The sequence below is a fragment of the Adiantum capillus-veneris genome, chromosome 14, assembly GCF_014529385.1.
Source record: "Adiantum capillus-veneris isolate H3 chromosome 14, ASM1452938v2, whole genome shotgun sequence".
Taxonomy (NCBI): Eukaryota; Viridiplantae; Streptophyta; class Polypodiopsida; order Polypodiales; family Pteridaceae; genus Adiantum; species Adiantum capillus-veneris.
The window spans coordinates 3,467,385-3,493,446 of record NC_140944.1 but is presented as its reverse complement, the minus strand read 5'-3'; the positions used below and the strand labels follow the sequence as shown (position 1 = coordinate 3,493,446).

Below are 26,062 nucleotides of genomic sequence, written 5' to 3'. Positions count from 1 at the left end.
AGAAGCATATACAAAACCTGAAATCGGTTAATAAAATCTTTCAAGATCTTGTTCAAGGCATGCCCAATATGAAGATCCCCATTTGCATAAGGAGGTCCATCATGAAGGATGAATGTGCTCTACATGTAATTACGATCAAAATTAATTCAAGAATAGAACACAGTGCAAATACAACTCAATTGTATAATGAGAGAAAAAACAGATCGAACCCCATCGTTCTTTTCTGAGACTCTCTCCAAAACCTTGTTGGCCTCCCACAGGCTTTGAATCTCTGGTTCTCGAACCACAGAATTTGCTCTAAGAGAAAAACTTGTCTGTGGCAAGTCCACCGTAGCTTTGTATTGTCCACCCTCTTTCTCTTTTTCTGAATAAAGATCAAACACTAAGTAGAATCAGAACATGCTCATAAAATAATCATGCAAGAGTCTGGTCAGCGTGAAAACAGACTTGTTGCTAATAAACGCTTGCCAAATATTCTATCCTCTATTAGCAAAACAAGTTCTGATAAAAGACACGCCAAAAACAAGGGGCGAGCGGGAGGGCGGGGGGGGGGGGGGGGGGGGTGTTTCTGTTTAGCTTAATAGAAACCTTCTCGTGTGCAGCTGAAAGTAGATAACTACAAAGTGCGCCTGCTATCAGAAGTAAAGTGCCTAGCAAAAACCAAAAGCTGTAAGGACCACTTTTCTGTCAAAAAACTCACGTCTGGTATAGAATGTCAACTCAGTTTGCTGAACTGTTTTTCTTGTCTCGCTTTTTCCCTTAAGCATATGAATTCAAGAACAATTGCCTTGCCTCCTTCATACCTCAACCCTCTCCAGCGACTCCCGCTCCATTGCGAGAGTCGTATTTGCCTTTTATTGCCCCCTTGCTCTCTTCAAAGGGATTGCTTATTATGGAGAAGGATGAGCATGATGGTGAGCTACTTCATTATGCCAGTACCTACAGTTGCACATACCTCAAGTCAGGGGGGAGAAGCAATGCTCGTGGTCCCCCTTATGCCTAACACATAGGGAGAGTGGTCACATGTCACAACTCGGTAGGAAAAAGACTTTGTGTCCTTTTTCTAGAGCTTCAAGTATTTTATGTATAAAACGATTTCCTTTTTCAGAACTAAAGATAGCTAGAATGGCCACCTGTCACGTGCACATCTAACCCTATGTGCATGTGGACAAGCTGTACCTACTTCTAGGGTTTAGGTAGCCTCGGAAGTGTTCTAGCACTTTTGTGAGCCTGTTCGCAGAACCTGCATGTCCAGGCATTTAGAGTAGTTGCATACCCTTTGATTGCACAACCCATGATCATTAGCATGAGTACTCAGTCCACCGCGTGAACCTAATTTCCCAACTCCATGTGAAACACCTCTTATAAGTCATTTATTAATAAGTGACTTATCATATTCCAAAATCTTGGAGCTTAACAAATACTGCTCGACCCACCATCTCGCACCTATATAAGCCTTAAGGAGGCCAAGGGAGTGCCAATAGAAGGCAGATGACCCAGGAGCAGCAGAACCCAGTAGCAGCCGCAGTGCTCGCATGACCAGCAGCCCTTGGCGTTTTTCTCAGCAAGAACCTTAGCGTTTTGGACTGCAGCGATTTCAGCCATCAGCATTTTCAGTTTTTAGCGATAGCCTCACAGAACCCGCACCCGATTACCGTAGCAAAACCTTGCCGCGGTCACCCTGTCATGGTAGATCCCAGATCCACCAGCGTTTTCAGTTTTCAGCCCATAAAGCAGCCAGCATTTTTCAGTTTTCAGCCGTCCTCGACCTCTTCGGCGACAAATCAGCCTACTAGCTTTGCCGCACGACCCAAATCCCATCAGAGTGCCCAGCGCTTTCTATTTTCAGCAGATCAGCCTTTAGCATCCACCTCGATGTCGACACCGTCGTCGTCGTCGTCATAGTAATCATCGTCATCACCGACACCGTCGTCGACAAGTACCATTGCATTTAGAACCATTGTACCAAACTTGTGCAATCTAAAGCAAATACCTCTCTAGCAATAGAGAGGGGGGCCCTTGGAGGGGGGTTTGGGACCCAATCTGGTGTCGTCTCTTCTCTCTCTCTCTTTAGCACTCTCATGCACTTTGCACTCACAGTTTTCCACTCTCTTTGTTTGGTCATTGCACATTCTCACTCTAAGGAAGGCTCTCCCTTTCGCCAAGTAAAAGGAAACTTGAGCACTCACATCAGCCAGCGTTTTTCAGTTTTCAGTCCATCGTTGACATCGGTGATAGCAGATCAGCCCATAGCCTCGTCACCATTGCAGATCAAAGCCGGAATCCCTAGCATTCTTGCATTCCGGCCTTTAGCCTCGTAGAACCAAGCATCCACCGCAAGATCCCATCAGCATCTCAGCATCTAGTACCATTGTATCAGCATTTTGTGCAATCTAAAGCAAATACCCCTCTAGTGATATAGAGGGGGGGGGGGGCCTAAAGGGGGATTTGGGACCCCATCTGGTGTCGATGTGGATCTCAGACGAATTGATACCCCTACAACTAAAGAATGGAGCCAGGGAATTGGACAAAGTCAAAGACACACAAGGAAACAAGGAAAATGGGCAGTCTACGAAGGAGGAAAAGCCATCATCAAAGATTTCAAGACCCCACCCCCTTGTAGAAGACATGTATATGATACACACACATCTAGTCACATTATGCACGTGGTGATCTACCATTTGTAATATCTAACTCTCATGAATCATGAGAGCTTTGAGGATAGTTAGCACATGCACATTTCTTTTGGTGATACCCGAAGTGGATTGTAATCTTAGATGTGTCTGATTTGTCCTATAGGCCAGCTTTGGCCTCGACAAGGACGTTAATAGAACTTTCTTTCTTTCTTTCTTTCGCTCTCTCTCTCTCTCTCTCACAGCACCTTTCCTCACAGTATCATTCTCTCTCTCTCTTTCTAGTCTATTGTACGACTCGCATGAAGTAAAAGGAAGTCTCATTCACTTCCGCTACACTTAACAGATAAACTCTAAGACACCCTCTCAGCTCTTGATTGGACTTTACAACAGTGGAGCTACTAAGTGACATCTGAAAAAGATGTTCGTCCATCCTGACAACAAGGGAAGGCATTCTCCCATGTGCTCTCCATCACAAACTCTATTGTGTAACTAATAATGGCTTCGGCGAGTGTGGACACTCACTCCATTGTGGTAGATCCTCGGCTTGGAGTGTCCAAGTCTGTTCCAGTGGTACTAGAGCTCAGTGGGTTCTTCTTCTATGAAGGATCCAATCCCTTTATTCACAGCACACATGGATTACGTCGACGAATCTCGCCACAAGGAAACTGTTGAGTCAACCACTCTCGTTCGGGAGAGAATAATGAAGATTCCAAAAGACATCGTCCACCTTTGGAAGATTCGGAAGAGTACGGGCATCTCCACCTACTAAGTACAAAAGGATGGAGATGTTGCGTCAACAGCAGGTTGACACTTGTGCCCAACAAATGCTTCAGTACTCCAAGGATCCTCAATATGCGAAATTTTTGGTCAAGCACCCGCTTGACGAGATGCGCTCCAGATGGCGCACCGCCATCCGCTCACCTCTGAAGTCGTCCTCGAAGAAGACAACTACACCAAGGACTCCGGCTCAAAAGGTGTACTCAAGAGGATGAAATTGATGAAGCAATAGAACGGCGAGTCAACAGACTCATGAAGACCAAGAAGCAACCAGGGAAACAGAGTTGAGTAGCAGACTATACACGCTACTTGGGTCGGAGATCTACTTTTGAGAATGCCAAGAAGGCAAAGAAACGTGAGGTTCGAAGATGTCTCCAATCCATTCTCATCCTCTTCTGACAGCTCGAACGGTTCTTCTATCTCTGAGTCCAATGATGAGGAGAGAAAGAGCAAGAAGAGGAGAAAGACCCAGTCATAGCAAAGGTAAGAAGAAGGCGAAGAAGAGCCGACCCCACAAAAGATCTCGAAAGTATTTTGACGGTTCAAACGAGGACTCTTCTTCCTCGAATAGTTCAGATCCTGATGAGCGGATGTTTTCAACAATGAGGAAGTACTTTTACAGAGCCAACCAATATGATTTTCTCGAGGACAAGGGCAAGAAGCCGAAGGATTTCAAGGAGGGTGGGCAGCCAATAAAGTTTGATACTTTTTCTAGCTTTAAAGATACCCACAAGGCCCTTAATTACGCTTGCAAAATCAAACATAAGCCAAAAAACGGTTCAGTAGACTCTAACTCTAAGCACTAACGCATTAGACAACACATATCCAGCACTTGCACAAAGACGACAGTCATTGAACATTCAAATCACATTACGAAACTACGTCCATCGAGATATTGGATCGTGATCATTGGCAACGCATTTAGCAATCACATCTAGATCTATCCCAGATCTCCACAGATGTCTCGATTGATTGATTCTTATTGCTATCATGTCCGTCTCATCTCTCTGGAATCACAAGACCAAAATGTTGCAGCCATTTCGTCTTTCAAACATGCACTTAAACACTAGTCACATGAGAGAGCACAAGTATAGTAGATTCATTTCAGGGATTCCCAGTTCGAAGTACTTCTTTCATAAATTCATTCAGCAGAATACTATCAGCCCATTAATATCCCTGGAATCCAAAGGGAAATCAATGACTTTATTCCATCTGAGTACCCGGTGACAAAGGAGCCAAGTGATTCCCCTCTTGTGCAATCCTGTCAGCACCAGATTCAACACTACTGATCTCCGGGATCTCTTGGAATAGTCGAAGCTAGACCAAAAGCCTCAAGGTAAAGTTCCAATATCTGAGGAGTATTTGCCAGGTCCTCCTCCATCCACTTTGTGTCCAATGCCGGATAGTTCTTGAATTTGACTAAGAACCGCCATATCACTTTACCCCTCACTTTCCTTTCCTTGTGAGCCAGCATATGTTCTAAAACGAGAATATCCTCGCTCTCTTCCACTTCAGGTTGCTTCTAAGGCTCCTTGTCGACTTGCACCTCACCTTTAAAAGGTTTCAACAAACTCACATGAAAGTTGAAACGCATTGTGAATCTTCCAAGTATCTGGCAACTTCCGTCTGAAGGCGCATACTTAGCTTTGGAAAAAGCCGCTCCTTTCCCTTTCGTTTCCTCAGGCGTGCTTTCTCAAACCGTAACACCCAATCATCTCCCTTTGGCTGCAAGTTGCGTCAATGCTTGTCTACTGCCTTCTTATGTCGTGCTTGAGACTTCTCAAGAGCCTCGCGAACCTTGGCAAAAGCAGTGTTCAAATCTCGAGTGCACTAATCCGCTTCAAAAATCTTATCTTTGGAGCTTAGAAATGGTGGTACCTTCTTAGCACCCTCGATTACCTCAAAAGCCGCCTTCCACGTTGATGAATGAACTGTGTTGTTGTAGGCAAACTCCACCAAGGGCAAATACTTTTCCCATCGAGTCTTCTGATCCGAAATATAACACTTCAACAAATCCAAAACCACTGAATTGACCATCTCAGATTGCCCGTTCGTCTGTGGGTGGAATGAGGATGAGAACAGCAACAGCGTACCTATAATCTCCCAGATTTCCCTCCAGAGCAAAGTAGTAAATCAGGGTTCTCTGTCCAAGACAATGGATTCACACATACCATGTAATCGGAAAATCTGTGAGACAAACAGTGTCGCCAAATGACCGGGCTTAATTGTCTTCTTGGCTTAGCTATCTTTCTTACCAGAATGAAGTGAGCCTGCTTACTGAATCTGTCCATGACCGTCCAAATGCCATCGTGCCCGAGTCTTGGGAAGATCAAAAATAAAATCCATGGCAATGCTTTCCTAGGGACGGGAGGGTATGGGTAAAGGCTGTAGGAGTCCTTGTGCCTAATGCCTCTCAAACTTGACCTTTTGGTATACTAAGCAACTGCGAACAAACTCGTCCACATCCTTTTTGAGCCTCGGCCAGTAAAAGTAACGCTCAACACCCTTCAAGGTGGTATCTATGCGGCGGTGGCCCAAAAAAGGTGGACAATGGCACTCTGTCAAAACCTTTTCCCTCAAAGGCTATGTAACACACAACATCGTTTTCACTAGGACAAAATGTTAGCCCACCTCATGAGCTTTTCCAAAAGCTGATTCTGAGACAAGAAGTAGCATAAACTCTGATGGTCTATGAAGACGGTAAAGTCTGCTCCAAGTAGAAAATGTCGCCACTGTGTAAGAGCATGGATAACTGCCAAAAGCTCTTTCTTGTAAATCTGTGCAACCCACTCAAGACGTGAAAACATCCTGCTCTCAAGTTTGGCAAAGCCAATACTGGTCCCGTTGTCAACTTTTCCTTGAGAGTCTGAAAGGTTGCAATCTCTGACAGTTCCCGAGTAAAAGGAACCCCTTTTTGAGTCAGCACATGCAAAGGAGAAGCTATCTCTGCAAACCACACAAACCCAAAAAAGCTTCGAACTTCATGAACATTCTTCAAAATGGTTTCAACTTTGGGCGGGTTCATCTTTACACCTTCCACTGAGACGATGTGTCCCAAAATGTGTATCTCTAGCAAGAACTCACTCTTTTTCTTTATAAGTAATTTATGTTGCCGTAGTGCCTGGAAAACCTGTAACTGATGGTGTCTTTGCTCTGCCTCACTCTAGGAGAAGACAATGATGTCGTCAAAGAAAATGTCCATAAATGATCGTTACTTTGTTAAAATCCTATCCATGATGCGGTTGAATGTAGCCGGAGCATTCGTGAGGACAAGGGGCATCACCAAATATTCGTGAGGCCAAAGAGCATCACCAAATATTCGTACAAATCAAAAGTCATCGTGAAAGTTGGCTTGTAAACGTCTCCAAGAGCAATACGGATCTGCTGATATCCACTCTTCAGATCGATTCTACTAAAGCAAGTAGACCCCTGACGTCTGTCGAGTATATTATCGATCCTTGGGACAGGGAATTTGTTCTTGATGGTGATTTTAGTGAGAGCTCTATAGTCAATGCACATTCTCCAAGATCCATCTTTCAGTAGCACAGACGAACAGAATTGGGAAGTACTAGGCTGGATGAGACCCTTCTCAATAAGTTCTTTTACCTAATTCATTATTTCTTCATTTTGGGCTCAGCTAACTCGATAAGGCGGTCGGTTCGGTAGTGTACTGCCTGGAATCAAATCAATGATCGTGGAGTAGGTAACTCTACTGGTAAGCCTTCCGAGAAACAATCAGCCTGAGCTTGAAAAAAATCTTGTTGTTCCTCCTACCATGCATGACCTAAAACTACATCCCACGACCCATAAAAATGGGGAACCCTCTCAACATCCCATCTCAGTCATAAACTAACACGTCACATACATGTGTCCATGTGGTCAATTATGCCAAATCACCAAAGATGACACATGGCTAAAAACTATATAACAAGTCTTATGCTTCAATTTGAGAGTGAAGAAGACAAGACAACAATCGAGGTGAGGGTGGTGTTAAGAGGCCTCTAGGCAGCCACATATATGTGGATGACAGCCTCATAAAGGTCCAAATAGAACAAGAAAGACTTGCATGCCACACATCATGCAATCTCAGAAAGAGGGCAAAAAGGCCTTGTATTGTTAGGTGCAGCAGAATGAATGTTGTATTTTCTCAAGATCAGTGATCTTTATTTCCTCAAGGTTCCTTTTAGTCCTTAGGGAAAGAGAGAGCTTTCCGTCTTGTAGAGTGCTATGGTCACGAACAAAGTGAGTGGATATTGGGCGTGCAAGTGAATGAGACGGAGAGAAGGAAAGAGAAGACATACGACACCGAGAGGTTTGTAAAACCCTCCTCCGAAGGCCCCACTCTCGTCGGCGAGAGTGGTCTATTCTTTGATTGCACAAAGGTGCACAATGCGTATGCAATGGACTATGCAACTTGGTCTATGCCGATGATGACGACGGTAATGACGACGACAACGACGATGACGACGACGACGATGGCTAAACTCTGAGATCTTCTAATCGCTGAATTTCGGGGCTGTTTCGGTGGCTGAAAATGACTGTTTTGGCTGCGTTTTCTTGGCTGAAAAATGAGGTTTCTTAGGGCTGAAAACTGATGGTCTTTACGGGCTGAATCTGCTACACTTTAGGTGAATGATGCCGGTCTTAATTTGCTGCTGAAATCCAAAAACGCCAGGGGCTGAAATTGGTCCTTCTGTCACCGGGGTTCTGCAAATGCAAAAACGCTAGGCTGATCTGCTGTGTCGTGATGACTCCGGGGCTGATCTGCTATGCACAAATCGCCAAGGCTGATCTAATGCAAAAACGCTAGGTCTTCTGTGGAGAAAACGTCAGAGTAGTCGCGGGGGTTGGTCTTGCTGAGAAGTTGCCTGTTGAGCAAGGTGCTCCTGCTGCCTCTTCTGCCAAATAGTGCTAGCTCTAGTTTGCTTATATACAAATTTAGCAAAATTGCCCTACCGACTTTTGTAGGAAAGTCACTTAAAAATAATAAGTGAAAATCCCAATAAATAGGAAAATAGGCTAAATGCACTGGAAAATTCCCCTAACTGATGCTAATGGATTCTGATGGGAATTCCGATGATCATGCTGTGTGCAACCGGAGGATATGTATCTATGCTAAGTGACTGGGCATGCACGGTCTACGAAGACTCACAAAAGTGCCAGATCACTGCTAATCTAACTTGATCGGACTGACTGAACCCTGCTGTGGTGTAGCTTGTCTACGGACACAAAGGGTTGGGATGTGTCACGTGACATCCCCTCCTTTTCAAAGTGAGGTACTGGTACCGAACTGTATGGCGTCGAGGGAGATCGCCAATAGAATCCGGAATCCTGGAAGGGACTCTTCACTGGCCCACTCTGCTATGTGGGTCGTGCGGTACTTGAACTTCATAAAGGTCTGCAACGCTTGCTTCTTTGGGCCGCGCCGAAAGCGACACAAAGTCTTTTGAATCTCCTTTCGTGCTTCAACTTCGTCTAGAGATCTGCTTCTTTCGTCTTCAAGAATCTCCATGGCTGAAAATTCTTGAAACCATCTCCAACATGTACCCATTCCATGTAAAGTGAAGGAAAAAAAATCTTGTCTTCTCTAAAGACTGTGTATGCAATGTAGATGAACATATAGACGGAGTGACAACTCATTCATCAAACACATGCAAACAATGAGGTCGAATCTTTTCTGTTTGATCGAAATCAATCAACTGTGGCAAATCACAATGGAAATGCCCATGCTTGGTGCTCATACTATCATGTGCTCTTTCGGAAACTGTGTCATGCCAAGGAAGAGGCATGTAATGCGACTTCTTGACATACAAACTTTTCAACTTTTCATGAACAATCCGCATACATTCGTGCTCACCCATGATAGAAACGTGCTCAACATACAATATGTCATGCCTAGGAAAAGGGATCACATAATGATGCTGACTAAAATACAGGAAACCTTCACGAATGAAACACTCGAACAATGCGCGCGTATCAATCATGCGAACACACAATACTTCCTGTGATGGTTCTTTGGACCAAGGCTCGAGAGTTCTTTGGACCTCGACTCTAAAGCCAAGATCGCTTTTTCGTGATTGATCGAATCTACAACGAGGTTAGCTTCGCTAGAAAAAGCATCAACTATCACATCATCCTTGTGAACAATCACATCATCTTCATGCAACTCATCATGCTTGTGAGAAATCACATCTTGATCATCGTGCAAATCATCATGCTTGTCTTTCTCATTCAAATCATCATGCTTATCATTGGCATCCAAATCATCATGCTTATCGTTGGCATCCAATTCATCATGCAAATCATTGTGCTTATCATTGTCAATCAAAACATCATGCAAGTCATTGTCAATCAAATCATCATCATGCTTCACACAATCATGCAAATCCTATGTTTCATGCTTTGGAGAAGTAGAAACTGAGAGAGTCTCCTTTTCCTTATCTTGTGCGAACTGCGCCTGCACAATAGAAAAGAGTCGCAAGAACTCTTTCATGTGTTGGTCGCTCTTTTCTTTTTGTGCTTTGATCTCGCGATTAAAATCTGCTTGTCTTGCTTTGCTCTCGCGTGCTATGGCTTCCATTCTTTCTTGGTACTTACGCTCGATGGCTGCCGTGTCTTCTTCGTAGGCTTTTCTGTCTGCTTCTCTTTCTTGTTCCAACTCCTCCATAGGAGTTAGTGCAATCTTTGTCGTAGATGGTGAAGGGGGAGGGTCGGAAAAACCTCTTGGTGTGGAAAATTCTCCTTCGCCTCTCTCATGCTCATCACCTCCAAGCGAAGTATCCATTCCGCTTCGAGTGATGACCATTCTCAAGTCGTGGGTTCTTGTGGGTTCTTGGGGGTCTTGGGTTCTTAAGTTCACGAGGAACTTGGATTCTTAAGTTCACGAGGAACTTGGGTTCTTGCGGGTCTTGGTTCTTGGGTTCTTGGGGTTCTTGAGGTTCTTGGGGTTTTCTTTCGCTTGCAAATCGCGCTGGAGAAGGATCTTCTCTTTACCCGAGTTCTACTCCTTTCTGCGGGCGCACCCCTTGGCGGCCTTGCGCTCACACCAAGGTTGCTTTTTCCCACCTCACGTCGATTAGCCGGCCGTGCACGGTCCGCTCTCAATGAGTGAAAGGAGACACAAGGGGAGGCTGGACAAGCCCTTCTTTCTTGGGATTTCTCTCACTCTTCAACAAAACACGATTAGGAATCGCCACGCCCAAGTAAACTTGGGTTCGTGCGATCGCAACAAGCAAAAAAAATTCTTGTGGTTCTTGTGGTTCTTTCCTTGAGTAATGCAAAACACTTCCAAAGCTTTGATACCAATGTTAGGTGCAGCGGAATGAATGTTGTAATTTCTCAAGATTAGTGATCTTTATTTCCTCAAGGTTCCTTTTAGTCCTTAGGGAAAGAGAGAGCTTTCCGTCTTGTAGAGTGTTGTGGTCACGAACAAAGTGAGTGGATATTGTGCGTGCAAGTGAATGAGACGGAGAGAAGGAAAGAGAAGAGATACAACACCGAGAGGTTTGTAAAACCCTCCTCCGAAGGCCCCACTCTAGTCGGCGAGAGTGGTCTATTCTTTGATTGCACAAAGGTGCACAATGCGTATGCAATGGACTATGCAACTTGGTCTATGCCGATGATGACGACAGTAACGACGACGACGACGATGACGGCGATGACGATGACGATGACGATGACGACGACGACGACGACAACGACGACGATGGCTGAAATCTGAGATCTTCTAATCGCTGAATTTCGGGACTGTTTCGGTGGCTGAAAATGACTGTTTTGGCTGCGTTTTCTTGGCTGAAAAATGAGGTTTCTTAGGGCTGAAAACTGATGGTCTTTACGGGCTGAATCTGCTACACTTTAGGTGAATGATGCCGGTCTTAATTTGCTGCTGAAATCCAAAAACGCCAAGGGCTGAAATTGGTCCTTTTGTCGCCCGGGTTCTGCAAATGCAAAAACACTGGGCTGATCTGCTGTGTCGTGATGACGCCGGGGCTGATATGCTGTGCACAAATCGCCAAGGCTGATCTAATGCAAAAACGCTAGGTCTTCTGTGGAGAAAATGCCAGAGTAGTCGCGGGGGTTGGTCTTGCTGAGAAGTTGCCTGTTGAGCAAGGTGCTCCTGCTGCCTCTTCTGCCAGAAAGTGCTAGCTCTAGTTTGCTTATATACAAATTTAGCAAAATTGCCCTACCTACTTTTGTAGGAAAGTCACTTAAAAATAATAAGTGAAAATCCCAATAAATAGGAAAATAGGCTAAATGCACTGGAAAATTCCCTTAACTGATGCTAATGGATTCTGATGGGAATTCCGATGATCATGCTGTGTGCAATCGGAGGATATGCATCTATGCTAAGTGATTGGGCATGCACGGTCTACGAATAGACTCACAAAAGTGCCAGATCACTGCTAATCTAACTTGATCGGACTTACTGAACCCTGTTGTAGTGTAGCTTGTCCACAGACACATAGGGTTGGGATGTGTCACGTGACATGTATAGACAAGGGGTTTGAGACCTACGAGACAAAGGAGAATAATACACCGAGCTAGGGCTTAATATTGGAACTATGATGGTTCCCTATGAACGCACCCACACCAACTGTGGGGGAGCAGGAGAGAGAGCCCACTTGCTATCCTATGCAATGAGAGTGAAGGAGAAGAGGGGAGAGGCGCTGAAGAAGCACACGCAGAGAAGAACGTGATAGAGAGAGAGAGCTCGTAGAAATCTGGGAAAAGTCACGCTCTTCTCTGCGTGTGCTTCTTCAGCGCCTCTCTCCTCTTCTCCTTCACTCTCATTGCATAGGATAGCAAGTGGGCTCTCTCTCCTGCTCCCCCACACATGGTATCAGAGCTTTAGGGTTTCCAAGAGAGCCATTTTCGCAACACAGATCAGAATTCTGTTCTTGCTCGCTGCGGGAAGGATATTCAACCGTTTTCGATCAACTCTGTCGCGAAGGGATCCTCTCACCGTGTAGAATCGACCTCCGGTGACAGTTTCCCCAAAATTAGGGTTTCAAAAACTGGCGAACAGCAGCCTATTTCTGCTGAAATTGACCAATTTCGGGGTCAATTTGATGCAATTTCATTAGGGCAAGTCTCATAGGTCAATCTTACAGGTGTTTCCACCAACGAGGTTCTGAAAATTCAGCAAAACAGGTGTTTACAGGTCTGATTTTTGCCCCAAAACAGGGAATTTCAGCAAGCAAATGATGTATACACCTTGTGGAAACCTTTGGTAAGGGTTTGGCAGTGAATGTACGCCGTTTTGGGGTGATTTCGCGTGAAATTTGCTCGCTGTTTTTCTGTAACAGCAAGCTGTTTTTTGCCCGATTGCGCACATTTGGGCGTGTTTAGGTCGGCAAAACAGGGTTTCAGTGTTTGCAATCACTCAGAATGGCTTCTAGCAGTGAAAGTGGCAATTTGTTGCACATTCGCAAGCTTGAAGGTGCCCATAACTTTGCTATATGGAAGAAGCAATGTTATAATGTGATGTTGCAGAAGAAACAGGCAAAACCTATTAAGTTACAGGGTGTGAAACCGGTTGATATGGAGGTTGAAGAATGGGAAGAAGTGGACGAGTTGGCTCGCTCCACGATCATGCTTTCGGTGTCTGACAATTTACTCTTCAATGTAGAGAATGAGCAGACAGCATGGAGCATGTGGAAGCGTTTAGACGAGTTGTATGCACAGCAGAGTGCTGCCAGTAAAGTGTATTGGCTTAAGAAGCTTATGGATCTCCGCATGAAGGAGGGCACGCACATGTCAGTGCTTCTCAATGAATTCAATTCTATTTTCAGCCAACTGACAGAGCTGAAATTCACGATTGATGAGGAGTTCAAAGCTACTTTTCTGCTATGCACATTGCCCGAGAGTTGGGATGTATTCCGGACAGCTCTTAGTAACTCAAGTGCGTCAATTAAGTATGCAGATGTAGAGAGTTCTCTCTTGATGGAAGAGATGAACAGGAAGAACACCACAGGTGGGTCTTCTAATGCATTGCACTTGAGAGGCAGGTCTCAACAGAGGGAGAAATCTGACAGTAAGGACAGGGCACGCAGCAAATCTGGGAAAAGTCACGCTAGTCCCAATTTGGGCTTGACCTTTGAGTATATGAGTAAGTGACTAGGGGGCCATTCACACTTGGGCCCCCTCACTTATAAGTCTTTTAACTTATAAGTTAATAAGTACAAGGCACTTAGGCCTTTATTCCCTACATGTCAGTGCACCTCAATGAATTCAATTCTATTTTCAGCCAACTGACAGAGCTGAAATTCACGATTGATGAGGAGTTCAAAGCTACTTTTCTGCTATGCACATTGCCCGAGAGTTGGGATGTATTCCGGACAGCTCTTAGTAACTCAAGTGCGTCACTTAAGTATGCAGATGTAGAGAGTTCTCTCTTGATGGAAGAGATGAACAGGAAGAACACCACAGGTGGGTCTTCTAATGCATTGCACTTGAGAGGCAGGTCTCAACAGAGGGAGAAATCTGACAGTAAGGACAGGGCACGCAGCAAATCTCGTAGGAAAGATGTTGTGTGTCATCATTGTGGAAAGAAAGGGCATTATAAACGGGAATGCTATGAGTGGAAGAAAGAGAAGAACAAGGGTGCTGAAACTGATGCAAAGGACAAGGGAAATGCCAAGAAGAGCACTGTGTTGATTGAGGAAATCAATGTTGCTAGTAGTTGTGACAGTGACAGCAGCACTGATGTACTCAATGCCTCTTCTGTGGATGCACATACCCTTGCTATGGGTTCTGATGTGGACATGCATACTTGGATTCTTGATTCAGGTGCCTCCTTTCATGTAACACCTCATAGGGATTGGTTTACACAGTACTCAGGTGAGGTGCAGGGCACTGTTTATTTGGGAGACAACTATGCATGTGACATTGCAGGTATTGGCAGTGTCCAGTTTTCCTTTGCTGATGGTATGACTTTTGTTTTGCACAAAGTGCGCCATGTGCCACAACTCAAGAAGAGTTTGATTAGTACAGGGCAGCTAGATGATGCAGGCTATCACACCACTTTTGGTGATAGCAAGTGGAAAATTTGTAAAGGGGCCCGGATTGTAGCCAAGGGTTGTAAATCGGACACTTTGTATCCTTTGCATGTATCTAGTGTGCGTGACCATGTTGTCGCCGTAACCGAGCAGCCAAGTGTTTCTTTGTGGCATGGCCGGTTGGGACACATGAGTAAAAGAGGAATGGAAACTCTGTCTCGTTGTGGTTATTTGCCGTGTTTGAGGTATGCTGATTTTTCTCATTGTGAGCACTGTATTTATGGTAAGCACAGTCAAACACCGCACAAAAGGTCTCTTTCTTTGAAGTCTGACAGGTTAGACTTAGTGCATTCCGATGTATGTGAAATGCCACAGTTGTCCTTAGGTGGAAAGAAATATTTTGTCTCGTTTATCGATGATGCTACACGTAAGGTGTGGGTGTATCCAATACGTGCTAAAAGCGATGTTTTGGATACTTTCAAGAAGTTTCTTGCGTTTGTTGAGAATCAAACTGACAAGAAGCTTAGGTCTTTGCGCTCAGACAATGGGGGGGAGTATGTATCAAAAGCATTTATTGACTTTTGTGCTACTAAAGGTATTAAAAGAGAGCTCACGGCTCCTTTTAATCCCTCTCAGAATGGAGTTGCAGAGAGATTGAACCGGACTATCCAAGAGAAAGTTCGGAGTATGCTGTCACATGCTGCATTACCTCATGGTTTTTGGGCAGAAGCTGTGCAAACAGCTATTCACTTGATTAATCGCTCACCTAGCAAGGCTTTGGGTGGAAAGGTGCCTGAGGAGGTGTGGTCTGGCAAGCCACCCTCATATGCACATTTAAGAGTGTTTGGTTGTGAGGCCTATGTTCACATCCGGAGTGAACTGCGCACCAAACTAGAACCAAAGTCTCATAAATGCATTTTCCTAGGATATGGTGAGGATGGTGAAATGGGATATAGATTATGGGATCCCGCATTACGGAAAATCATACACAGCAATGATGTCATCTTCAATGAGAATTGCATGCACAAACAGCCCACAAAGGTCGAGGAAGTGCGCCGGGTTGTTTTTCGTGAAGATGTTACATATGGACAGCCAAGAAGGCCCAATGTTCAGCAGCCTTTACATGCTGAAAATGGTGCTGAAAATCAGCCATTAGCTGCTGAAAATCAGCCCCAACAAGTTGCCATTGATGCACCACAGGTAGGGGAACAGGTTGATGCTCCTAGACCGCCCGTTGTTGCGATGCAACCGGCTGAACAGCCTGCTGTTTTTGATGGTTTACAGGCTGAAAATCCACCTGTTATGGATCATTGGGTGCGTAGGTCTACTCGGGTGACAAGGCCCCCCGATAGATATGAACCGTCTTTGGACTATGTCATGCTTACTGATTGTGGTGAGCCGTCTTGCTATAAAGAGGCTATGCAACGGGAAGACAGTAAGAAATGGTTCAAAGCAATGGTTTCGGAAATGCAGTCTTTGGAGAAAAACCATACATGGGACTTGGTTGATTTGCCTAAAGGGCATAAGGCTCTGCCATGTAAATGGGTTTACAAGACCAAGGTCACATCTGATGCTTCTTCTAAGTACAAGGCACGTTTGGTTGCTAAAGGGTACAAGCAAAAGCATGGTGTTGATTTTGATGAGATTTTTTCTCCTGTTGTAAAGCTTGCCACATTACGTCTTGTTTTAGGCCTGGTTGCTTCTGAAGATATGGAGTTAAAGCAAATGGATGTCAAAACAGCGTTTTTGCATGGCGATTTGCTTGAGATGATCTATATGATGCAGCCAGAAGGTTTTGTGTCAAAGGGGCAAGAGCAGAAAGTATGTAGACTCTTGAAGAGCTTGTATGGTTTGAAACAGTCTCCCCGTGCATGGTATCACAAGTTTGATACATTCATGAGGTCTCAAGGATACAAAAGAAGTAATTCTGATCACTGTTTGTATATCAAAACGGCAAGTGATGGATCTCATCTATTGCTGATTTTGTATGTTGATGACATGCTTATTGCGGGTAAGAATGTCACGGAGTTGGATGCATTACAGCAAAGCTTAAAGAATCGCTTTGACATGAAGGATCTTGGTGATGCTAATCATATTTTGGGCATGCGTATCTCTCGAGATAGACCCAACAGGCGTCTGTATCTATCTCAACGAGATTATGTTAATAAGGTGCTACATCGTTTTCATATGCATGGGGGAAAGGCACTTGGTACTCCGCTGCCTCCATATGTAAAACTGACTGCACATGACTGCCCAAACACAGATGATATGCGGGCTGAAATGGCCAAGATTCCTTATGCATCAGCCGTTGGCAGTTTGATGTATGCTATGGTTGCTACACGTCCGGACATTGCATTTGCGGTGGGAGTAGTAAGCAGGTACATGAGCAATCCTGGCAAAAAGCATTGGGAAGCAGTGAAGTGTATCTTGAGATACTTGAAAGGCACTAAAGACTTGTGCATTTGTTTTGGGAAGAGTGAGACATCTGTGCATGGCTTTACAGATGCAGATTTTGCTGGACATCCAGATTGCAGGAAGTCTACCTCTGGATATGTGTTTACATTCACAGGAGGTGCAGTTTCTTGGATTTCTAGACTGCAAAAATGTGTTGCTTTGTCTACCACTGAGGCTGAGTATGTGGCTGCCACTGAGGCATGCAAAGCAAAGTAGTTTTCGTACGTCGAACGGAACCTCTCGTTCCGTCCGGCCGGACCCGTCCCGTCCCGTGCGTTCCGTTCGTTCCGTCCGGCCTGTTTTTTCGGCAGTTTATGACCGTTGGCAGCATTTTGACCGTTTTGCAACGTCCAGTTTATAGGCCTTTTGGAGCCGTTTGCAGGCAGTTTTGAAGCCAAATGCCATGCTTATTGCCCATGGGCCATTGGCACATTGCCATGCTTATTGCCCAAGGGCCAATGCCCATTGCTCAAATGTCAAGCCTCACATGCTCTTCCTCTCCTATTTAAGCAACCCTTCCCCTTTGTTATCCAACACAACCTACAACTACAAGCTACAAGCTTTAGCCCTAAGCCTCTCAATGCTCTACCCTCTCATCTCCATGTGCTTCCATTGAAGCTTCAAGCTCTCAAGCTCTCGAGTCTCCATTGGGTCTACCATCTCTCTCCTTCAAGGTCCCTTGGGTGACACCGTGACGGGTCTCTCCTTCAAGCTTCCTTGGGTCTCTCTCTCTCTCTCTCTCTCTCTCTCTCTCTCTCTCTCTCTCTCTCTCTCATCTATTGATACATCGTACATCATACTAGTAGCTACTAGCTACATACTACATAATGCCGCCTCCTCTTCATGAAGCCTTTGAGAAGCATTGCCGATATTTTGAGCGGGTGGGGGGCAAGCAAAACTCTTGCAAGTGGTGGTGCAAATATTGCCCAAAAGCTATGACCTCTTCCGTCACCCGTCTCATCATCCACTTGACAAAGATAGGAGGACAAGCGGGGCCATGTCCTAATATCCCCGAAGATATCCTTACGGAATGCAAGAGAAAGTATCTTCCATTGAAGACACGCAAGGGTAGAGTCACCTCGGATGAGTTCGTGTCGCCGGATGTTGATAGCTCCGATTCGGAGGAAGAGGCCTCTCCAACTATGTCCATGGCTACCGGTGCCACCGCGGCCTCATGTGATGGTAGTGCCTCCTCCAAGAAGTCCAAGAAGTCCAAGGGGTCTTCAAGTGATGGTGGCCGGCCTCCGAAGACGGCAAAGCAAACTTCTCTTGCGAAATCGGTGGGTGGATGCTCCGGCCCCTTGTCTTTCCTCAAGGAGAGACAAAGAATCGCGGAAATAGAGATTGCCCGCACGGTGATTGAATGCAATCTCTCCTTCAACATTCTTCGGTTGGAGCGATGGAAGAGGATGATCATAGCAATTGCGGCGGTTGGTCCATGCGAAGGGTGGACGGGTGTGTCATACCATGACATGAGAACAAAGAAGCTTGATGAAGAGAGGGCAAGGATTGACAAGTCACTTGAGCCCGTACGTGCGGGTTGGGCAAAGTATGGATGCTCTATCCTCTCCGACGGATGGAGCGACCGCAAGAAGAGGGGCATCATCAACATTCTTGTTTCTTGTCCTCTTGGCACGTACTTCTTACGGGCAGTGGATGCGGGTTCGAGAGGGAAGAAAGTGACCGGGGCATTCATTTGGAAGCACATTCGCCAAGCCATTCTTGAGGTAAAACCGTAAATCGAGCCTTTATGTCTTGAGCAATTGCCAATGAGTCCTATGTTTTAATTTTTAAGTTTTAACTCTTCTTGTCACAAATGCCTCTTGTGTAGGTTGGTGCGGAGCATGTCGTGCAAGTGATTACCGACAATGCTTCAAATTGCAAGGCAATGAGTAAGAGGCTAGAGAAGGAATTTCCATCCATAGTATGGACTCCATGTGCCTCTCATTGCCTTGACCTTCTCTTTGAAGACATAGGGGAGCTAGGTTGGGTGAAAGATATCCTCAACCAAGCACTCTCCATCATCAATTTCATCAATGGCAAAGTGAGGGTGCTTGCCATTTACCGCACCTACTCCGACCTTGAGTTGAAGAAGCCATCGGCCACTCGCTTTGCCGCCATGTGGCTACTTTTAGAGCGGCTCTATGATGTGCAAAACAAAATACAAAAGACCATGGTCTCCGATGAGTTTAAGGAGTGGATGAATGGAGAGTCCGCCGCTTCCCAACAAGATGCAAAAGCCATCCAACGGCTTTGCTTGCGGGAGGAGTTTTGGCAAGAAATTAAGGGTCTTGTCGTTGCGATCTTGCCCTTGTACAAGGCTCTCCGCATGACCGACATGGAAGGGGCAACTATTGGGCTTCTATGGCACTTCATGGAGGAAGCTTACAAGGAGATTGAGAAGTCTACAATCCTAGATGGGGCTCCCGATGGAACACGGTATAACTACATATTTATTATTACATATGTCATTCTCTATATATTTAAATTCTACATGCTTGTTTCTCTACTTAGTACATTTCCTCTCTCTTCTTGTAGTGATTACCTCGAGGACTCTCCCAAGAGAGACGACATTCTCCTCCTAATCACAAAGCGGTGGGATTGGATGAAGAGACCTATCCATTACTTTGCGGCTCTCTTGCATCCGGCTTACAAGAAGCCCGAACTCTTTGCAAATCAAGAGCTTATTGAGGAGCGCAACAATTACCTCTTTAAGGTGCTAAAAGAAGAGGACATTGGAGCATTTCTCCAAGAGGTAATCAACTATAGCGACCAACGAGGCACCGCATTTACTTCCAACTTGTGTTGGAAGCAGCAATCCTTGGTGAAGCCTTTATTTTGGTGGGAGAGCTTTGGCTATCAATTGCCTACTCTCAAACGACTTGCTTTGAGGGTTCTTGGCCAAGTAAGCGACAAGCCTCAACCTTTTACATTTTATGCTTAATCTCTTCAACTATTGTCTCTTATAGCTTATGCCTCTCTTGATGTGTTTTAGGATTGCTCATCGGGAGCATGTGAGCGTAATTGGTCTGCATACTCCCTCATCCACACCAAAATCCGAAACAAGCTCTCAACGAAGCAATTAGAGCGACTTATCTATTGTCGCTCCAATTTACGCATGTTGCGCTCTATGCATGAGATGCCTATGGCTCGACAGGTATAAATTATAAATTATAATCACTACTCACTCCATTTTCTATACTCTAGAGTCTAGTCTTTAATTAGTTTGAATATACTAATTATGTTTTCATTGTCCAATGTTGTAAATGTCAAATAGGTCAACGTGGATGAGCTCACACTTACCATTGACACTCTAAAGAGTGTCAATAAAGAGCAAGACCCTGAGGAGCAAATGATTTTTCGTGAGCTCTACTTGGAGCTTGAGGAGATTGATCGCCGGGTTTCTCGCACACGATCACGCAAGAAGGTCGTCATCCATGGAGTTACATCGGCTACAAGAGACAGAGGTGCCAGGGCTACAAGAGGTAGAGGCAAAGCATCAACAACACCCACGGAGGCTCCTAGGACCTATGTGCGGCGAGGCTCCGGAAGCGGCTCTTGTGCGGCGGCCATCACTATGGAGGATAGAGAGCCTCGAGAGCCAGAGTATGATGATGAAGGCAACCTCATTAGTGATGGAGATTATGAGCCGTCATCCTTCGACTCTTGTGAGGAAGAGGATGATGTTGATGAGCAAGGCTCAGAAGAGGAAGATGAGGAAGATGATGAGAGCACTAGTGACTAGTGACTTTACTATTTAGTCTCTCTATTATGGTGTGTCACTTTTTGAGTACTTTGTAGCCCTTGCCACTTGGTCCCCCCACTTTTTTGTATCCCTTGCCACTTTTTGAGTACTTTGTAGCCCTTGCCACTTGGTCTCTACTTATCAAATTTCAATGATCATTTTGGTTTATGTAATGCTCATTCTGTTTAGTCTTTGCGTCTTGACTCTTTACATTGTACTATGTACTATGTAGTATTGTAACTACTAACTTGTAATCTATACAAATGTCAAGTTTCTATAGTAAGTATTAAGGCCTAAGCCTTAGGCCCTTAGACTTGAGAATTATTTGTTTTTTTAAATTTGAACGTACATAACGTCATCGTACATCATAATTTTTTTTAGTTCGTTTAGTACCGCACATCATCGTACGCGTACAAAACGTACGGGACCGTACGAGACTACTATGATGCAAAGAAGCTTTGTGGCTCATGCGTTTGGTAGAAGAGCTTGGCATTAAGTCACCGGTTCCTGTGCTACACTGTGATAGTCAAAGTGCTATTATGCTTGCAAGGAATCCTGTTTTTCATGCCAAGACAAAGCACATAGAGGTGAAGTATCATTTTATCAGGAGTGTGCTTGATGACAAGAGCATTACACTTGTCAAGGTGCACACAGATGACAATCCTGCAGATCTTTTGACCAAGAGTCTTCCAACAGAGCGGTTTGCATATTGCCGACAGATGATGGGTGTTGGATGAGTAAGTGCATGATCAGCTGATGTATCATAGTTAGTTGATTCTTTGATCTCCCAAGGTACATTGCCTTTAGGTGGGAGGTTGTTAGGGAATAAAGGCCTAAGTGCCTTGTACTTATTAACTTATGAGTTAAAAGACTTATAAGTGAGGGGGCCCAAGTGTGAATGGCCCCCTAGTCACTTACTCATATACTCAAAGGTCAAGCCCAAATTGGGACTAGCGTGACTTTTCCCAGATTTCTACGAGCTCTCTCTCTCTATCACGTTCTTCTCTGCGTGTGCTTCTTCAGCGCCTCTCTCCTCTTCTCCTTCACTCTCATTGCATAGGATAGCAAGTGGGCTCTCTCTCCTGCTCCCCCACACCAACTAGAGGAGGTCATGGAAGACAGAGACATCACTATGATGTCTGACAGAGTCTGAGTCTCACCTAAGCTAGGAGAGAGGTCTCCCACGGATATTGGGCTTTCAATGCGAGTTGCAATATCGGAGGATCACATGACGCCATGGCTCCTTCAAATGATCAATTGGGAATGCTATCTTACTTAAAGAGAACTACAAGACTAGGTGAGTGGTGAGCATGAATGAGGTAGCCAGATATATGTGGATGAGGATCCGCTTACCAGACTCAAAGATTATCTATGTCGCTCTATTGAACCATGGAGCTCCCAACCAAACATTTTCGTGCTCCAAGGTAGAAATGAAGAAATTCTCTTGATCTACTTACCCTTCAACTTGTACTCGAAGCTTTATAACTAAAGGAGTATTTGAAACTTCTTGCCCTACAACAGCTCCATCTACACCCTCTAAGGGATCCACATGAGAGGGGAAGATGGAGAGCACGATAGAGAGGAGGATGGGGAAACTATGGAGGGAGAGATGGAGATGGATGACAACATACACACACAGTCACCATGCTTTATCTTATCAAGAGATATTCTTCAGTTTGCAAAAAAGGAAGAGGTGTTCTTTGTAAGGAATTTCACCACCCACATATAGAGCCGTTAGTTTAGCACCCTGTTTGCTTACAGACTATTGTTACAGGAGATGTGGGATGGGGCAGACTCGACTGACACAGAGGGATACAACACTGGTTGTGGCTCCTGCATACTCTCTTTGGGCGCATCACACCATCTCCCCAATGAAAAAGACCAATGATCCGTATCAAGAGCTTACATACTTACAAAAGGGAGGTGCCAGGGGGGGTGGTAGTATCATGGATTATGTAATGGGGTCTCCTATGGCCATAAGACACCTCCGTTCATTCACCATTCTCTGTGCCCTACTTGTGCCGATTGTATATACTTGAGCATATCGCTTATTACTAGGTTCCAGTCCTAAGCACAAGTATTCCTAATGGCTTTGAAAAAATTAAAGGTATTCCTAATTCAAAGATTCCCTCAACAACAACAAAAACGATGCGCTAATCTATAGCATGTAGCAATGGGCAATAACGAAGCACGTAGATTTGTAACAGTATTAGCTGGAAAGGATGGATACAACATTACGAGAGAGAGAGAGAGAGAGAGAGAGAGAGAGAGAGAGCAAGGACACTTTAAAGAGAAGAAAACGCTAAAGAAAAAATAAAGAAAAAGAGAAACACCTCTTTATATGGACACAAAAAGTCTTTTGACTTTCCACCTTCATATGTCTTTTGACTTTCCATCTTCATTTTTTTTTTTCATTTCCTAATCTCACTCTTCACTTATGCACTTAATATGTTTTGAAACAATTTTTAATTTTTTGAAATTGGAAAAACCTAATAAGTTCCAGCCATAAGCGCACCCCCCCCCCCCCCACCCACACCCCACCCCCACCCCCCCCCCCCCCCCCCCCGGTTATAGCATACCCTATACACTTCACAGGTGAGCTTAGTCATCAGTATTTTCCCTTTTGCAAGGACATATGCCTAGTTAGTGCTATTTCATCTCTTCCTAGCCACACACTATTTGTGCTCCAATGCTAAGCAACATATAGTTCCCTTATTATGTGTTCTTGAAGTTCTTGTTCTTGGTGGGTGGGTGTGTGTGTATGTGTGTGCATCCTCGGGCACGCGTGTGCGTGCAAGGGTGCGTGTGCTTGCTTTACTCCTTGAACCAAACACAAAGACACATGCATGCAAGCACTCTATATTGTGTTATACACAAGCATAAACATGCCTGTTATCCAGTCAGCATTCAATCTAGACAAATCAGTTTAAACAATACACCTATTCGAAAAACATTCCCAGGCATTGTGTGGCGATAGACAGTATTACCTCTGTCCCCCTTCATGGCCAGCATAGCAGGACCACGCCCTCGGCGCTTGGATGATGCAGCGTTGGGCTGGAATTCAGAGCTGTACCTTGCAAAGAGTAGGTGCTGGAATGACTTCCTGTATAGTGGCGAGTGGATCGATCTTCCTTTGCAGACGAGAAGAGAATTCAAGTTTCTCGAGCGGAAATGTTCCTCAGAACTTAACCAAAGAAGCTAAACCATGATAACCAAACCAATTAGTGCAAGAAGGTAAAATTGCTATTGCCAACTGGACAACAAGAATCACCTGAACTGGCTGGTGAGACGCGCAGCAGGACAAGCTCCTGCAGCATATCGAGGCGACGCGGGCGTCCATAGCCGAAGAAGCTCTCATTCCGGGCTGGATAATAATGAGTGGCGCCAATCTTTGCGCACAGTGGCCAGCTTCATTTTGCTGAGATCAGCACGAAGTTCAAACCCGGGCAGGGCAGAAGAGTGCTTTGTTACTAGTTAGGCTTGGAGATGTGTTGTCATCAAAGTAATGGCTAAAATAGAGTGCTGAAGTTTCTGGACCCACGCTCGCCATGGGCTATCTCAAGCCCCCATGCGTGAGCAACGTTGTGAGCACGAGACCCCATCGTTGAACAGCCAATGAGGAGCTTTGGCGCTTCGTTGTTGTTACAACGTAAATCTTTTAGTTTGCTTGATGAACTTTCGTGGTGAATGTCACGAACCTGGAAAAGGCATTGAACGAGCGCGCTAGGTGCACAATCTGAATGCATCCTTAGCATCAGTTAGAGTTGAGCGCATAAAAGTTGGCCTAGCAGGAAAGGCGAGGGGCTTTAAGCGTGCCCTCTATGGTTCAACCTGTCACACGAACGCTTGAAAGTCGGTCTTCTTGAGTTTCCTACAAGAAAGCACTAGAAGATTCTAGAAGGTACTGCAAGATTCTAGAAGAATAGTGTGGAAGATTCTAGAAGATTGAGGAAAGTTCTAGTGATGATGTTGGTAATGACATAAGCAAGATGTAGGCAATGACATAAGCGATGATGTAACCCATTTTCTACAATCTTCCAAAACTTTTCTCAATTTTTTAGAATCTCCCACACTATTCTTCTAAAATCTTCCAATACCTTCTAGAATCTTCTAGTGCTTTCTTGTAGAAAACTCGAGAAGACCGACTCTCAAGCATCCGCGACACAACCCCTACCACATGCACGTGTGGGTGTGTGGGAGCAATCATGAAAAAACTATTAGTTGATGCTTCGCATCTAATGAAAAAAAAAGAGTTGAGAAAATTAAAACAAGAAGTCCAAGGGAAAAACACCAAACGAGTGGGCTCTTGGATAGAAGAGAAGAAGAAGAAAATGGATACAAGAGTTCTCATAAAAGAAATTTCTGTTAGTGGGCCAAGATAATGGGCCACACTTTTGTAGTAAAAATTGAATCAATGCTATAGCAACTACCTTTGGCGGTGCCAAAAAGGTGTCTAGAGGGAAAAGGCACTGCGGGAGCTATCAAAGTAGAAAGCAAATGTTTAACCACTTGGAAATTTCAAAAAAACAATTGCCAATTTTTTCAGCTAGATGTGGGGCCACAATCGTCCAACACATCAAGAACCATTGCACTAGCACATGCCTTCATCAGTCCCAATAACTAGATGTGCACAATAAACATTATGACCTGTAAATACTACTACACATTCATGTAACAAAAGTGATCAACAATACAAGAAGATAAGCAAGAAAACAAACACTTTTAATAAGTGTCAAAGTAGGCAATGCAGAAGCATAGAGCAATGGGGAGAATACATGAGAGAGAGAGAGAGATGTACTATTGAACCAACCAACTGGGCAATGAATTAGTGATTATGCAATGGGGGCTACGTGCTGCTTATATACTAGCTTGGGGGCCCTTAAGTACCCCCCATCCAGTAAATTGCCCTACCCAAGACTTTGACAAGTAAGTAAAATAAATACTTAAAGGCAAAATAAATATTGGGATCACATTAGGCCATTCACTTGAGATGCTATGACTTTTACACCCTCTCTGCAATTCATAGTGGACACATGTAGGAAACCAAGTCGATGAAGAAGCTACCATGGACACTCCAACAATGGCCCCTACTGATACACCTTGAATTTGCTACCTCCATCTTTTTACCTTAGAAGAATGCCATCTTGAGCATCGATTGCCTCACAAAAAATTGCATTGTAAATCACACTACATCCAAGAATCCCCACTCGTGAATTGTGAATACATCATGTTCAAACATTCCTAGACAATGAACTTTGAAATACATCATGTCCAAACAACAATGAATTTGTGCACATATCCATAGTGTTTTTATATGTCACGTTGGTCGCTTGCCAGATGCATGTGCCTTGAATCTGACCCACAGGTTGAAACACCGATAACTTGATCTCCAACACATGGGTCCAAATCATTTGTAGGGAGCTTCTTTTGCCCCTCTCTACTGCTCACAAGCC

General features: G+C 44.6%; 3 protein-coding genes across 3 annotated transcripts in view; 2 read left to right on the top strand and 1 right to left on the bottom strand.

The window, feature by feature from the left end:
- The window catches only part of OVA2 (tRNA synthetase class I (I, L, M and V) family protein), a 123,106-nt gene extending 99,031 nt beyond the window's left edge, over positions 1 to 24,075 (bottom strand). Inside the window, exons 1-4 of the mRNA XM_086528210.1 lie at positions 23,881 to 24,075; positions 23,597 to 23,807; positions 210 to 364; positions 18 to 119 (exon numbers count right to left, since the gene is read on the bottom strand). Of these exons, the coding sequence (XP_086384336.1) occupies positions 18 to 119; positions 210 to 364; positions 23,597 to 23,807; positions 23,881 to 23,967 (555 nt within the window). The 5' untranslated portion in view covers positions 23,968 to 24,075. The remainder of the gene's footprint in view (positions 1 to 17; positions 120 to 209; positions 365 to 23,596; positions 23,808 to 23,880) is intronic.
- LOC147441817 (uncharacterized) lies at positions 17,613 to 19,808 on the top strand. Its single transcript, XM_086529514.1, has 2 exons — positions 17,613 to 18,543; positions 18,696 to 19,808. The coding sequence occupies exons 1-2, from the start codon at positions 17,692 to 17,694 to the stop codon at positions 19,806 to 19,808; spliced, it is 1,965 nt and encodes a 654-aa protein (XP_086385640.1). The 5' UTR covers positions 17,613 to 17,691.
- Positions 19,800 to 20,773, top strand: LOC147441816 (uncharacterized). Its single transcript, XM_086529520.1, has 2 exons — positions 19,800 to 20,021; positions 20,142 to 20,773. Exons 1-2 carry the CDS (start codon positions 19,983 to 19,985, stop codon positions 20,607 to 20,609), a joined length of 507 nt encoding a protein of 168 aa, XP_086385646.1. The 5' UTR covers positions 19,800 to 19,982; the 3' UTR covers positions 20,610 to 20,773.
- Positions 24,076 to 26,062: the final 1,987 nt, after the last annotated feature.

Excerpts from the sequence above, each read along its gene's own strand:
- LOC147441817 (XM_086529514.1), top strand. The coding sequence starts at position 17,692 with ATGCCGCCTCCTCTTCATGAAGCCTTTGAGAAGCATTGCCGATATTTT. Across the intron at positions 18,544-18,695 it reads CGGGTTCGAGAGGGAAGAAA|GTTGGTGCGGAGCATGTCGT; the intron begins GTGACCGGGGCA and ends CCTCTTGTGTAG.
- LOC147441816 (XM_086529520.1), top strand. The coding sequence starts at position 19,983 with ATGTTGCGCTCTATGCATGAGATGCCTATGGCTCGACAG. Across the intron at positions 20,022-20,141 it reads AGATGCCTATGGCTCGACAG|GTCAACGTGGATGAGCTCAC; the intron begins GTATAAATTATA and ends AATGTCAAATAG.